The sequence below is a fragment of the Theropithecus gelada genome, chromosome 11 (genome assembly GCF_003255815.1).
Source record: "Theropithecus gelada isolate Dixy chromosome 11, Tgel_1.0, whole genome shotgun sequence".
Lineage (NCBI taxonomy): Eukaryota > Metazoa > Chordata > Mammalia > Primates > Cercopithecidae > Theropithecus > Theropithecus gelada.
The window spans coordinates 15,352,042-15,367,825 of NC_037679.1; the positions used below are offsets into that span (position 1 = coordinate 15,352,042).

General features: G+C 45.7%; 1 protein-coding gene across 4 annotated transcripts in view; it reads right to left on the reverse strand.

Moving 5' to 3' along the window:
* The window catches only part of CS (citrate synthase), a 46,502-nt gene that overhangs the window by 11,285 nt on the left and 19,433 nt on the right, over positions 1-15,784 (reverse strand). For 2 of the 4 annotated variants that reach the window (XM_025401624.1, XM_025401627.1), the window contains 4 exons: positions 4,304-4,354; positions 3,629-3,736; positions 1,441-1,506; positions 227-358 (listed from right to left, as the gene is read on the reverse strand). In XM_025401624.1, coding sequence (XP_025257409.1) covers positions 227-358; positions 1,441-1,506; positions 3,629-3,736; positions 4,304-4,354 — 357 coding nt within the window. Of the gene's footprint in view, positions 1-226; positions 359-1,440; positions 1,507-3,628; positions 3,737-4,303; positions 4,355-9,797; positions 9,885-15,784 lie in introns of all 4 variants that reach the window. The other 2 variants (XM_025401625.1, XM_025401626.1) reach the window with 2 other exon arrangements.

Genomic DNA, 15,784 nt, shown 5'->3' on the forward strand with positions numbered 1-15,784 from the left:
CACCAGAAAGGACAAGGAAGGAGAAAAATAAAAAAGGACAGCAACATCTGAGTAAAAAAAACCCAGGACAGTTGAATCCAATCCATTTACATAGCAGAACTCTGCTCTGATTTCTTCCCCTCACTACGCACCTCTATAAATGCTGGATCAGCATTAAGTGTCTGAGATTAGAGAAAGGCAATGAAGAAGGGGAATGAGAAGAGCTAATAACAACTTTCTGCTTTACCTGTTCCTCTGTTGGGATCTGTCCAGTTACCAGCAGCCAAAATAAGCCCTCAGGCAGGGGTTCTTCCCCACCCTTAGCCTTGGGTAGCAGTTTCTGGCATTCAGGGATACTAAAGCCTCGGAAACGGATGCCCTTGAGAGAAGAGAATTACAACTCAAGTTTATAGAAGTCACACAACTGACTGGTCTTACTCATCAGGCCTTACGACAAGTTAGAGCAGAACTTTTTTGTAGACATGGGGTCTTGCTATGTTGCTCAGACTGGTCCCAATCTTCTGACCTCAAGCAGTTCTCCACCTTGGCCTCCCAAAGTGTTAGGATTACAGGGGCAAGCCACCATGCCTAGCCCAGAATTTTTTTTTTTTCCCCCAAGATGGAGTCTCGCACTGTTACCCAGGCTGGAGTGCAGTGGCGCGATCTCGGCTCACTGCAAACCCCACCTCCTGGGTTCACGCCATTCTCCTGCCTCAGCCTCCTGAGTAGCTGGGACTACTGGTGCCTGCCACCACGCCTGGCTAATTTTTTATATTTTTAGTAGAGACAGGGTTTCACTATGTTAGCCAGGACGGTCCTGACCTCCTGACCACGTGATCTGCCCACCTCAGCCTCTCAAAGTGCTGGGATTACAGGCGTGAGCCCCCGCGCCTGGCCCAGAACAGAACTTTTAAAGCTTAAATCGGCCGGGCGCGGTGGCTCAAGCCTGTAATCCCAGCACTTTGGGAGGCCGAGACGGGCGGATCACGAGGTCAGGAGATCGAGACCATCCTGGCTAACAGGGTGAAACCCCGTCTCTATTAAGAAATACAAAAAACTAGCCGGGCGAGGTGGCTGGCGCCTGTAGTCCCAGCTACTCGGGAGGCTGAGGCAGGAGAATGGCGTGAACCCGGGAGGCGGAGCTTGCAGTGAGCTGAGATCCGGCCACTGCACTCCAGCCTGGGCGACAGAGCGAGACTCCGTCTCAAAAAAAAAAAAAAAAAAAAAAAAAAAGCTTAAATCTTCACATAACTTACCTCTGGTTTTGTACTTTTATTTTTATTAGTTGATATATTTAAAAGGTAAACTTGTTCTTCAATTATTCCATACATATGTCTTCTCTACCTTCCAATATATGAAGCTAGGTGCTCTGTTTTGTGCTTACCCTTATTGGTCCAATCCACGGTTTGCATATTTGCACAAACTCAATGATTATTAGTAATTGACATGAAAATGTCTTACCTCATCAGGATCAAGAACGGATGTTTCATAGACCAATCCCTTCATGCCTCTCATGCCACCATACATCTAGAGGATGAAGAAAAAAGGAAAAGAAAAAAGAAAAAAAGAGGCTGTGGCTAGCAATCAGAATAATTCAGGCTAGAACTTGTTAGAACTTCATGGGATCTGGGAGAGAAAATTTATTCTTTGACTTGTAAGACTTCATTTGGTGAGAGATGTCTGAGGAGTCAGCTTACTAAAGAATTAAACTTTGTGGCCAGGCACAGTGGCTGACACCTGTAATCCCAGCACTTTAGGAAGCTGAGGCAGGTGGATCACCTGAGGTCAAGAGTTTGAGACTAGCCTGGCCAACATGGTGAAACCATGTCTCCACTAAAAATAAAAAATTAGCAGGCATGGTGGTATGTGCCTGTAATCCCAGCTACTTGGGAGGCTGTGTAGGAGAATCGCTTGAACCCAGGAGGCGGAAGTTGCAGTAAGCCAAGATCACACCATTGCATTTCAGCCTGGGTGACAAGAGCAAAACTCCACCTCAAAAAAAAAAAAAAAAGAGAGAGAAAAAAAAAAGAAACTTTGTGGCCAGCTGCAGTGGGGCTCATGCTTGTAATCCCAGCACTTTGGGAGGCTGAGGAGGAGGGAGGATCACTAGAGCCTCTCACAGAGTCTCACTGTCACTCAGGCTGGAGTGCAGTGGTGCAATCACAGCTTATTGCAGCCTTGACTTGCAGGCTCAGGTGATCCACCCACTTCAGCCTCCTGAGTAGCTGGGATTACAGGAACGTGCCACCATGTCCGGCTAATTTTTTGTATTTATTATTATTATTTTTTAAAGAAACGGAGTTTAGGCCGGTCACAGTGGCTCACGCCTGTAATCCTGGCACTTTGGGAGGCTGAGGTGGGCAGATCATGAGGTCAGGATATCGCGATCTTGGCCAACATGGTGAAACCCCATCTCTACTAAAGATACAACAATTAGCTGGGCGTTTGTGGCGCGTGCCTGTAATCCCAGCTACTCGGGAGGCTGAGGCAGGAGAATCGTTTGAACCCGGAAGGCAGAGGTTGTAGTGAGCTAAGATCATGCCACTGCACTCCAGCCTGGTGACACAGTGAGATTCCGTCTCAAAAAATATATATATATAAAAAAAAAAACACAAAGAAATGGGGTTTTGCCAGCCATATTGCCTAAGCTGATCTTTTTTTTTTTTTTCCCCAGATGGAGTCTCACTCTGTTGCCCAGGCTGGAGTGCAATGGCGCAATCTCGGCTCACTACAACCTCTGCATCCTGGGTTTAAGCGATTTTCCTGCCTCAGGCTCCTGAGTAGTTGGGATTACAGTTGCCTGCCACTACGCCCAGCTAATTTTTATATTTTTAGTAGAGACAGAGTTTCACCATGTTGGCCAGGCTGCTCTCGAACTCCTGACCTCAGGTGAGCTGCCCGCCTCAGCCTCCTAAAGTGCTGGGATTGCAGGCATGAGCCACTGCACCAGGCCTGGAAATGAAATTTTTTAAGTTGAGAAATTACTATCTTTCTTTTTTTTGTTGTTTTGGAGGTAGGGTCTCCCTCTGTTGCCCAGGCTATATAGTACAGTGGCATAATCATGGCTCACTGCAGCCCTGAACTCTTGGGCCCAAGCAATCCTCCTGCCTCTGCCTTCCCAGTAGCTGGGACTACAGGGGCATCCCACCATCTCTTGCTAATTTTAAAAATTTTTCTTTCATACAGATGGTATCTCCCTTTGTTGATCGAGCTGGTTAACTCCCCGCCTCAAGTGATTCTCCATCTGCAGCCTCCCAAAATGCTGAGATAATAGGCATGAGCCATCGCGCCAAGTCACTATCTGTAATATTTCTGTCTGTGTTTGATTCCTTTTCTTATTGTATTTCACTTTTTTCCTCCTGCCCACTCAACCACTCCCCAACATACCCTACCCTCAAATTCCAACCAATCAAAGCAAACACAATGAGTTCTATTCTAGGAGAAGGGGATGGAGACCAACAAGCTAAAAACTGTTGAGAAACTATCACCTGAGCTGCTCAGAATCTGAAGGATAGGGAAAAGTCATCCTAAAGCTGTCCTACAGGGCCTGTGGGACAGAATGCTTTTGAATAGTCAGTGGGGAGAATGATACTTTTGTTGAAGCACATTACAGAGCTACTTTTCCTAGCCAAAGTCACACAACCCTTACCATGTCCACAGTGATTTGGCCCACCACCGTCTTGCCATGTTGCTGCCTGAAGGTCTTAATTCTGGCCTGCTCCTTAGGTATCAAGTCAGCCAATATGTCTTTCAAATTCTAGAAAGAAAAATAGAAGGGCTAAGCAATGGTCTAAAAGTTTATTAGATTTCCTACAAAGTAGGTGTGTGAAGAATTTGCTTTTTAGAGCTGACTTTATCTGCCAGGGAAGTCTGGCCAACTACTCTGCATAAATGCGGGTAAAATAGTAGGCAGGTGGAGGAAGGAATGAACAGTTAATGTTTAATGGGACAGTTTCTCAGTTTGGGCAGATAAAAGTTCTGGAGATGGATGGTTGCACAATAATGTTAACATATTTACTGCCACTGAACCATATACTTAAAAATGATTAAAATGGTAAATTTTATGTTATGTATACTTTACACTATTAAAACATTTAAAAGAATTAGGCAAATGTATTGATATTCCCATCTCACTATACCATTCAGTAAATTATTTCTTAAATAGTAGTATAATAATAATAGCAGCTATAACAATAACAATAATAATAAACACTCCCAGGAAATACTCAGGATAATAACAGGCCAGGTGGTTGCCAAATCCTCTGCCCCAAGGTCAGGCTGGCCCCAGTGATTCTTATTCTTAGTCTTCTTTTCCAAACCTTACCGTAGAGGAAGCACTGGCATGCCGGGCTGCAAGAACAAGACAAGATGCATTCTGCAAAGCAAAAAAGAAAACCTTACATAACTGTTACCCCTCCCTCCTTTGTATTAACAAGAAGGAGTTACAGTGACTCAACCTCTCTCTTCATCTTAGCCTCTTAGGGCAGTTTGACACAAGAAGCTGTAAAAGGCCCCGAACAGTTTGGAAGGAGTTACCACTATGGAGACAGCAGGAGGTTTAACTCTGCTTTTTTTCATCTATAGCTTCACTAGCATTCCTTGAAGACAGTCTCTTTCCCATCATCTGGGTTCCAGGGCAGAGCAGTTGTCAATATTTTTGAGTGACTCCAAGGAAAACGAACGAAGAAACTGAGCAATTACTTAACACTGCTGTTAAGATCTCTCGTGCACCTGGTCTTTTGGCAGCACTTCAACCTCTCTAGTCTGGGAAAGACCACAGGCAGAGGGCAGCCTTTCACAATGGTACTTCTGACCCTCCTGGAAAAAGCACAAAGATTATCTACAAAGAAGCTGACAGAAGACTACTCATTAGCAGAAATGGAAACTTACAAAGTTTCTAAGAGTGTCAAAAGAAAATAATTAGTTTGGCTGGGTGCGGTGGCTCATGCCTGTAATCCCAGCACTTTGGGACGCTGAGGTGGGTGGATCACCTGAGGTCAGGAGTTCAAGACCAGCCTTGCCAACATGGTGAAACCTGTCTCTACTAAAAATACAAAAATCAGCCAGCTGTGGTATGGGCGGGCACCTGTAATCCCAGCTACTCAGGAGGCTGAGGTGGGAGAATGGCTTAAACCTGGGAGGCAGAGGTTGCAGTGAGCCAAGATTGCGCCATTGCACTCCAGCCTGGGCAAATGAGCAAGACTCTGTCAAAAAAAAAAAAAAAAAAGAGAGACACTCTTGTTGCCCAGACTGGAGTACAATGGCATGATCTCAGCTCACTGCAACCTCTGCCTTCTGGGTTCAAGCGATTCTCCTGCCTTAGCCTCCCTAGTAGCTGGGATTACAGGCATGCACCACCACGCCCGGCTAAATTTTTTTTGTATTTTTAGTAGAGATAGGGTTTCACCATGTTGGCCAGGCTGGTCTCAAACTCCTGACCTCAGGTGATCCGCCTGCCTCGGCCTCTCAAAGTGCTGGGATTACTGGCATAAGCCACCGCACTAGGCCATACACCAACTTTAAAATAAGATGACCAATTAGGTTACCAACTAGGAATACGGCCTGAGGCAAGGAAATTAATTTTTCTGTAGTAGATTTTGAAAACAAATTGAGATAATCATATCAAGCCTAAGTTTTCTGCTCTATAAAATGGTTCTAATACCACACACCTTACAGAATAGTCCCATGATAATTAAATTACAGTGGACATAAAAGTGCTTTGCAAACTTAGAAGATTACACACAGAAATAAACTAATCCTGGAGCAAGGCTGCACCTGTCATCCTTTTGTCAAAAGGCCAGAGACACCTTTTCTAGTAACTACTGCACTGCTCTCTGTGTAGAAAATTGCTACCTGCCTGGGGTGAGAGTTCTATAGGGTTGAAGGCTTTTTAGAATTTTTTTTTTTTTTTGAGATGGAGTCTCACTCTGTCACTCACACTGGAGTGCAGTGGTGTGATCTCGGCTCACTGCAAACTCTGGCTCCTGAGTTCAAGTGATTCTCGTGCCTCAGCTTCCTGAGTAGCTGGAATTATAGGCACGCGCCACCATGCTTTGCTAATTTTTGTATTTTTAGTAGGGACAGAGTTTCATCATGTTGTCTAGGCTGGTCTCAAACTCCTGACATCTGGTGATATGCCTACCTCGGCCTCACAGATTTTTAGAATTTTTAAAATTTAGTTCCCCTATTTCTGCTGGGGCGGAGAGGAGGATTGAAAAGAGGCCCTTCAGAAAGGTCACTCTTTCCCCTAGGCTGGAATATAGTGGCATGTTCACAGTTCACTGTAGCCTTGAATTCCTGGGCTCAAGTGATACTCCCAACTCAGCCTCCTGAGTAGCTGGGACTACAGGCGCACATCACCAAGCCCGGCTAATTAAAAAAAAAAAAAATTTGTAGAAATGGGGTCTTGCTATGTTGCCCAGGCTGGTCTCCAGTGGTCCTGGGCTCAAGTGATCCTCCATTCTCAGCCTCCCAAATGCTGGGATTACAGGTATGCAACACCGCACCCCGCCAGAAAAGATTACCTTTTTTTTTTTTTTCTTTTGAGACGGAGTCTCACTCTGTCTCCCAGGCTGGAGTGCAGTGGCCGGATCTCAGCTCACTGCAAGCTCCGCCTCCCAGGTTCACACCATTCTCCTGCCTCAGCCTCCCGAGTAACTGGAACAACAGGCGCCCGCCACCTCACCCGGCTAGTTTTTTGTATTTTTTAGTAGAGACAGTGTTTCACCGTGTTAGCCAGGATGGTCTCGATCTCCTGACCTCATGATCCACCCGTCTCGGCCTCCCAAAGTGCTGAGATTACAGGCTTGAGCCACCCAAAGATTACTTTTAAAAGAATCAATCCAAAGGAAATTCAGAGAGCACAGACCAAGCCAGTATGTTCCTAAAGCAAAGGAGGAACACCTCAACTAGTTACCAGGGCTGTCCTTAACTCCTTTTCTTAACTTCCTAAAGAGTCTCCTCTTTCTTACTGAGGATCATTTGAGCAAGAAATAGGCAGCACAAACAGCCCTTCACAGCCCTTACACCCTACATGGGCAAATAGGAAGCTGAACCCAGCACTGAAGATGTAACTTTGCTCGTTTTCTTTCTCTCTCTCTCTTTTTTTCTTTTCCTTTCTTTCACAAAAAAAGTGGGCAAAGAAAACATGCTAATAACTTCAAACTATTGTTCTACAGAGTTAACCTTGTTTAAGCTATTCCACAGTTTAAAGTCCCACAGATTCTCTATTATAGAGGCCCCTTGTCCCAGAGACTACATCAGCCCAGCAGGAGACCTTTTAATTGTGGGTGGTTGTTTGCTGTGGTGATTTTTAAAAAATTATATATTTTAAACTTTTCTTTTATAGAGACAGGGGTCTTGCTATATTGTCCCAGCTGGTTTCGAACTCCTGGGCTCAAACGATCCTCCTACTACCTCAGTCTCCTTTAGTGCTGAGATTACAGGCATGAGCTGCTGCAACCAGCTGACTTTCTGTTTTGTTTTGAGACAGCATCTTGCTCTGTTGCCCAGGCTGAGTGCAGTGGCTTGATCTCAGCTCCCTGCAACCTCCGCCTCCCAGGTTCAAGCGATTCTCCTGCCTCAGCCTCTCGAGTAGCCAGGATTACAGGCACCCGCCACCATGCCCAGCTAATTTTTATAGTTTTTTAGTAGAGACAGGGTTTCACCACGTTGGCCAGGCTGGTCTCAAACTCCTGACCTCAAATGATCTACTTGCCTCAGCCTCCTAAAGTGCTGGGAATACAGGAATGAGCCACAGTGCCCGGCAGATTTTCTGTTTTTTGTTTGTTTGTTTTTGAGAAGGAGTCTCACACTGCAACCCAGGCTGGAGTGCAATGGCACGATCTTGGCTCACTGCAACCTCTGTCTCCTGGGTTCATGCGATTCTCCTGCCTCAGCCCCCTGAGTAGCTAAGATTACAGGTGCACACCAACACACCCGGCTAATTTTTTGTATTTTTAGTAGAGATGGAGTTTCACTATGTTGGCCAGACTGGTCTTGAACTTCTGACCTCGTGATCCATCCACCTCGGCCTCTCAAAGTGCTGGAATTACAGGCGTGAGCCACCACGCCCAGCTCAGACTTTCTATTTTTAAAGAGTCTACAGGGAACATCATATGAAAGAAGTTGAAGTCTCTCCATAATTTTTCCATTTCTAAACCATCTTGAAGTTTCTATAATGGTTGGCCAGGCGCAGTAGTTTATGTTGTAATTGGAGGGTGGGCGGATCACTTGAGGTCAGTTCGAGACCAGCCTGGCCAACATGGTAAAACCCCCACATCTACTAAAAATCATTTCTACTACACTTCTCTACGACTTACTGGCTAACTCTAGCCAAATCATTTAACCTTTCTGTGCCTCAGTTTCTGCATCTGTATAAGGGGAAACAATAATAATGCCTGCTTCAAAGGATTGTTATGAAGATTAAGTGTGTCAATATTTACAAAGCATTTAAAACTGTGTCTGGCACAGCCCAAGTGCTATGTGTTTGTTACATAATAAATATGATAGCCACTTTCTTTTTCTAATTTATTTTTTTTTTTTTGAGATGGAGTCTCGCTCTGTGGCCCAGGCTGGAGTGCAGTGGCAGGATCTCAGCTCACTGCAAGCTCCGCCTCCCGGATTTACGCCATTCTCCTGCCTCAGCCTCCCGAGTAGCTGAGACTACAGGCACCCGCCACCTCGCCCGGCTAGTTTTTTTTTTTTGTATTTTTTAGTAGAGACAGGGTTTCACTGGGTTAGCCAGGATGGTCTCGATCTCATGACCTTGTGATCCGCCCGTCTCGGCCTCCCAAAGTGCTGGGATTCTAATTTTTTTGAGACGGAATCTCGCTCTGTCACCCAGGCTGGAGTGCAGTGGCGCAATCCCCACTTACAGCAAGCTCCACTTTCCAGGTTCACACCATTCTCCTGCCTTAGCCTCCCAAGCAGCTGGGACTACAGGCGCCCGCCACCATGCCCAGCTAATTTTTTTTGTATTTTTAGTAGAGACGGGGTTTCACTGTGTTAGCCAGGATGGTCTCGATCTCCTGACCTTGTGATCCGCCCGCCCCGGCCTCCCTAACTGCTGGGATTACAGACGTGAGTCACCGCACCCGGCCTACGATAGCCACTTTCTAGTACTCTTCGGTGTCAGGTTCAGTCATGTTTTTTGCTAAACCTGAAGCTTAAGAAAAACAAAGATATCACAGGAATTTTAAAGGCAGCAATTCATTGGTAAGATTGCTCAAAAGGGTAGAGTAGAAAAAATTCAACTTAGGACAGCTTCATCTAATGATGTAGATAGAGTACAGAGCACTTGATTTGGAGTTAGGAAAGGAAATCTGGGTTCTAAGTCCTAGCTCCATTACTAATTAACTAAGACAACCAAAGCAAAACAATTAACTACTATTTATCTTCCCATTTCCATAATTAAGATAACACTTAAACTACTTAACTCAGAGTCTGATTCTCAGGCTCCAATAAGGATATATATGCAAAAGTAGTCAAATCTTGTTACTTAAAATGTGACCTCCTCGCCAGAAGTATTAACATTTCTTGGGCCTCAGACCTACTGAATCCAAACAGTTTAGATATGGGGTTACCAAGGACCAAGTCCTAAATTAACTTTCTGCCACTTTCCCACTGTGTTATCTTGGCTATGTAACCTAATTTTTAAGTCTCAGTTTTTACATTTCTAAAATGGTAACAATAAAAGCCAATTTCAGAGTAGTTAACTAAATAAAATAATATTCATAAAAGCATCTAGAACAGTGCCTTGTGCATAGCTGAATTCAGTAAATATTTGTTTCTTAGAAATGCGTTGGCCTATTACCTACCATCAAGTGTCAGAACTTCCTGGGAGTGGGATCCCAGGAAAGAGGCAGTCAAGCCTGAGGCAGAGGTGAATGGATAATTCCTTCCAGCTGTGAAATACAAAATAAAGTCCCAATTTTCTTTCTTTCTTTTCTTTTCTTTTTTTTTAAACAGCCAACAAGGAAAAGATACCAGTTTTCTTTTTAAGGGCTTCTTGACCAAGAAGGGAGGAGTCTCAGGGAGAAGAAATAAATTTAACTAACCCACCAGCAGAGCAAATGACTCTAGACAGGAGGTGCTTGAGGACTGTCACACCAAAGGCTACATATCATTTCCTCTACCGCGTGGCTGCCAAAGAAAGCTGCTGAATGGCTCTGAACAGTACATGCAGGTTATATTCACTGATGAGACAGGTAGATTACAAACCTCTGAATCATCCCTGAACATCTACCTCCCAGCTTCTCCCCTAACCCTGGAGGTGTGACAGTTGGGCTTTTGGTTTCTGGATGCACGCCATCTGTAGAGTCACCTTACTGGAACAGCAGCTCTCAGGTGAATCAGGCAGTCATCTCACTCAATAGGTCAACTCCTTCATGGGGAGAGTTGGAGAGGGTTACTTCCAAAGACAAGGGCCTGGCTCACAATGTCTGACAGTCAGTATTCTCTATAGTGTGGAGGTGGCGTTATCACAATCACTAAGAGGTTTTTCCCCCACAATCACTAAGAGCTCATTTGTTGCCAACCCTTACAAGAACTCCTCTAGTGAATCTGCTATTATTGATAGAAGTGGGCTGTAGCCCTCAAATGTGGTAAGATGAAAAAACATAAAAATTAAAAGAGGCCAGGTGTGGTGACTAACACCTTCCTTTATTCTCCTCTGCCTTTGCCTCTTTTCAAAAGTTCTGTTGCAGCCGGGTGCGGTGGCTCATGCCTGTAATCCCAGCACTTTGGGAGGCTGAGGCGGGTGGATCACGAGGTCAGGAGATCAAGACCATCCTGGCTAACACGGTGAAACCCCGTCTCTATTAAAAAAAATACAAAAAATTAGCCAGGTGTGGTGGTAGGTGCCTGTAGTCCCAGCTACTCAGGAGGCTGAGGCAGGAGAATGGCGTGAACCCGGGAGATGGAGCTTGCAGTGACCCGAGATCGTGCGGCTGCACTCCAGCCTGGGTGACAGAGCAAGACTCCATCTCAAAAAAAAAAAAAAAAAAAGCCGGGTGCGGTGGCTCAAGCCTGTAATCCCAGCACTTTGGGAGGCGGAGACGGGTGGATCACGAGGTCAGGAGATCGAGACCATTCCGGCAAACACGGTGAAACCCCGTCTCTACTAAAAATACAAAAAAAAAAAAAAAAAAATTAGCCGGGCGTGGTGGTGGGCGCCTGTAGTCCCAGCTTATCGGAAGGCTGAGGCAGGAGAATGGCGTGAACCCGGGAGGCGGCGGACCTTGCAGTGAGCGGAGATCGCTCCACTGCACTCCAGCCTGGGCGACAGAGCGATACTCTGTCTCAAAAAAAAAAAAAAAAAAAGAAGTTCTAAGTTGCTAGCCAATCGGGACAAATACAAAATGCGAGGTCCCATTCCAGACAATGGAAACTGGACACAGCAATAGGGTGGATGCGCCAGGTTATAAATGACCTTATCTCCTTTGTTCGGTGTACTCTCGTGGCAAAACTGCTGGCATGTACCCTTTCTGCAGAAAGTATAAAAATGGCCTTGATGGCCAGGTGCGGTGGTTCACGCCTGTAATCCCAGCACTTTGGGAGGCCGAGGGGGGCGAATCATGAGGTCAGGAGATCGAGACCATCCTGGCTAACATGGTGAAACCCCGTCTCTACTAAAAAGAAAAACAAACAAACAAACAAACAAAGAACAAAAAAAAAAAAGCCGGGTGTCATGGTGAGCGCCTGTAGTCCCAGCTACTCGGAGGCTGAGGCAGGAGAATGGTGTGAATCCGGGAGACGGAGCTTGCAGTGAGCAAAGTTGGCGCCACTGCACTCCAGCCTGGGTGACAGAGCGAGACTCCATCTCAAAAGAAAAAAAGGCCTTGCTGAGTAAATTTATGTTCAAGTGTTGTTTCTTTACAGCACCAGAGAACAAGCATTTCAAACAGGAGGCTGAGGCAAAAGAATCGCTTGAACCCAGGAGGCTGAAGCTGCAGTGAGCTGAGATTGTGCTACCGTACTCCAGCCTGGGCAACAGAGGAGACTCTGTCTCAAAAAACAAAACAATCCCACTTACTCAATATAGGTTATTTTCCTCTTACTCCTTAGCCTATTATCATCACAGTCCCATATCTAGCACCCTCACCCTACAGTCAAGCAGCCAAATTTTCTTTGATTCTCCATCCTAGGCACATCCAGAGTCTGTCTGTCCTGCTGCATAGCCAGGATATGTCCTACCACATATCCACATAACCAACGTTAAAACCTTGGGGGAGGCTGGGCACAGTGGCTCATGCCTACAATCCCAGCATTTCTGAATTAAAAAGCAAGACTCCATCTCTACAAAAAATAATTTTAAAAATTAGAAAACAGGCTGGACGCAGCTCTCGCCTGTAATCCCAGCACTTTAGGAGGCCAAGGCAGGTGGATCACCTGATGTCAGGAGTTCAAGACCAGCTTGGCCAACATGGCGAAACCCTGTCTCTACTAAAAATATAAAAATTAGCCAGGCGTGGTGGCACACGCCTGTAGTCCCAGCTACTCGGGAGGCTGAGGCAGGAGAATTGCTTGGACCCGGGAGGCGGAGCTTGCAGTGAGCTGAGATCGCACCACTGCACTCCAGATTGGGTGACAGAGCAAGACTCCGTCTCAAAATAATAATACTAAAAAAAATTTAGTAAACAAAACAAAAAAACCTTGGGGAAGAAGCTCCTGATTTTAACAGGGACTTCATCCTTCATCAACAAAAGATCAGGACTGGCTTAGCTGATGGAGCAAACACAATACACTAATAACCAGTAGGAAAAAATCCTGTGCTACAGACACTTCCAATGCAGAAGGAACAACTTGCATTCAGAGAAAACTAACACAAATAGGACAAAGGCTCCTCTCTCTCCAGAACCAGGTCAGAGAACTAAAGCCATTTAATGTGTGTGTTTCACAATGGTGATACTGGAAGTCAGTTTGGCACTACAAGGTCAGGCCACTTAAAAGCCTGAGTAGAGTAATCTACAGATTTCATACTTTGACCTCCTTCATAGTCACAGACATTTCCTTAATAATTCTACCTGTCATTTTCCAACAGTCTCGTCACGTGAACAGTCGCTGATCACGGCCGGATGCAGTGGCTCATGCCTGTAATCCCAGCACTTTTGGGAGGCCAAGGTAGGCCGATCACCTGAGGCCAGAGGTTCAAGACCAGTCTGGTCAACATGGTGAAACCCTGTCTCTACTAAAAATATAAAAATTAGCCGGGTGTGGTGGCGCACGCATGTAATCTCAGCTAATCGGAGGCTGAGAAAGTACAATTGCTTGAACCCAGGAGGCAGAGGTTGCAGTGAGCCAAGATCATGCCACTGTACTCCTGCCTGGGTGACAGAGCAAGACTCCATCTCAAAAAAAAAAAAAAAAAAAAAGATGCACTGATCACTCAGTAAGGAGGACTGCAAAAGATACTCCTCCAGCTTCCATCTTCAGAAAGGAATCACAAGTCTATTTTTTGTTTTTTGAGACCAAGTCTCTGTCACCCAGGCTAGCTAGAGTGCAGTGGTGCGATATCGGTTCACTGAAACTTTCGCCCCCTGGGTTCAAGCGATTCTCCTGCCTCAGCCTCCTGAGTAGCTGGGATTATAGGCACCTGCCACCGTACCCAGCCAGGAATCACAAATCTTAAACTTTCCTTTCAGTAGAAACACTTACTGTTCGTTTCTTTTTTTTGGAGACGAGTCTCACTCTATTGCCCAGGCTGGAGTGCGGTGGCATGATCTCAGCTCTCTGCAATCTCCGCCACCCCAATTCAAAGCGATTCTTGTGCCTCAGCCTCCCTAGTAGCTGGGATTACAAGCACCTGCCATCACGACTGGCTAATTTGTATATTTTTAGTGGAGAAGGGGTTTCACCATGTTAGCCAGGCTGGTCTTGAACTCCTGACCTCAAGTGATCTGCTCGCCTCAGTCTCCTAAAGTGCTGGGATTACAGGTGTGAGCCACTGTGCCTGGCCAACGCTTATTGTACTTTAATTTAACAAACTTTTTTTTTTTTTTTTTCTGAGACGAGTCTCCCTCTGTCGCCCAGGCTGGAGTGCACTGGTGCAGTATCGGCTCACTGCAAGCTCCGCCTCCCGGGTTTATGCCATTCTCCTGCCTCAGCCTCCCGAGTAGCTGGGACTACAGGCACCCGCCACCTCGCCCGGCTAGTTTTTTGTATTTTTTTAGTAGAGACGGGGTTTCACTGTGTTAGCCAGGATGGTCTCGCTCTCCTGACCTCGTGATCCGCCCGTCTCGGCCTCCCAAAGCGCTGAGATTACAGGCTTGAGCCACCGCGCCCGGCCAACTTTTTTTTTTTTTAAAGAGACAAGGTCTTGCTATGTTGCCAGGCTGATCTCAAACCACTGGCCTCGAGTGATCCTCCTACCTCAGCCTCCCAAAGTGCTGGAATTACAGACATGAGCCACCATGCCTAGCTAATATTTCTTGGCGGGACATGGTGGCTCATGCCTGTATTCCCAGCACTGTGGGAGGCTGAGGTGGGTGGATCACGAGGTTAGGAGAATGAGACCATCCCGGCCAACATGCTGAAACTCCGTCTCTACTAAAAATACAAAAATTAGCTCAGCGTGGCGGTGCGTGCCTATAGTTCCAGCTACTCAAGAGGCTGAGGCAAGAGAACCACTTGAACCTGGGAGGCAGAGGTTGCAGTGAGCCGAGATCACACCACTGCACTCCAGCCTGAGTGACAGAGCAAGACTCCATCTCAAGAAAAAAAAAAATTCTTGAACACCTACTTATTATGTGTACACTAAGTATATACTAGTGAACAAAGAATATAGCATCTGCCACCATAAGACTTTCTCAGGAATTAGAAACTATTCCCTTACTTCTGCTAGGAGTTCTTACAACTCTGCTAGGAATTCTTACAAGTTTTACCTCCCTGACACTTAAGGGATTTACAAGAAACTTTTCCAGATCCCATTCTACTCTGCAGAATCATTATCTGAAGGTAGGATCCAGGAATCTGCAACATAAGCAAGCATTATAGGTGACAATGACCACTGTGAGTTTACAGACCTTTTAAAGTAGCATCATGTTAAAAGAAATACAGAGGGCTGGGTGCAGTGGCTCATGCGTGTAATCCCAGCACTTTGGGAAGCTGAGACTGGTGGACCGCTTGAGCCCAGGAGTTTGAAACCAGCCTGGACAACATGGCAAAACCCTGTCTCTAAAAAAACTACAAAAAAATTAGCCAGGCATGGCTGTGGTCCCAGGTACTCGGGAGGATTGCTTGAGCCCATGAGGTTGAGGCTGTAGTAATAGCAAGCCATGTTCACACCACTGTACTCCAGCCCAGGTAACAGAATGAGAGACACTGTCTCCTAAAAAAAAAAAAAAGAAAGAAAGAAAAAAACCCCCAAAACAAAGAACTAAGGAATTTGGGCAGTTGAAGCACAGTTGAAGCAAGAACTGAAAGATAATCAGATGCTAAGAAAGATTTATTGCTAAAGTTGCCTCATTACGGTTTTAAATTTCACATCCTACTCAACTCCATTGCGTAAAGCATTGACACAGGGCAGAAGGAATCATTGTGTGGCTTTGTTGAAATCCACCAAGTCTGGTTTCCCTTCTGCTGCCCCTTGGATTTTAAGTCAGGAATGCCAACTCTATCACTGCTACCTACCATACTGTTCTTGCTGCCTCTCCATGCATTCATTCACCTGCTACCAACCTAAAGGCCACTAGGAAGACCAAACGCGATCATCTCACCACTAACACCCCATAGGCTTCCCCTGCCATTCTAGTATCAAGGAATCACCGTTATTTTGGGTAGGCTGATAGTCAAAGTGAAGGCACAG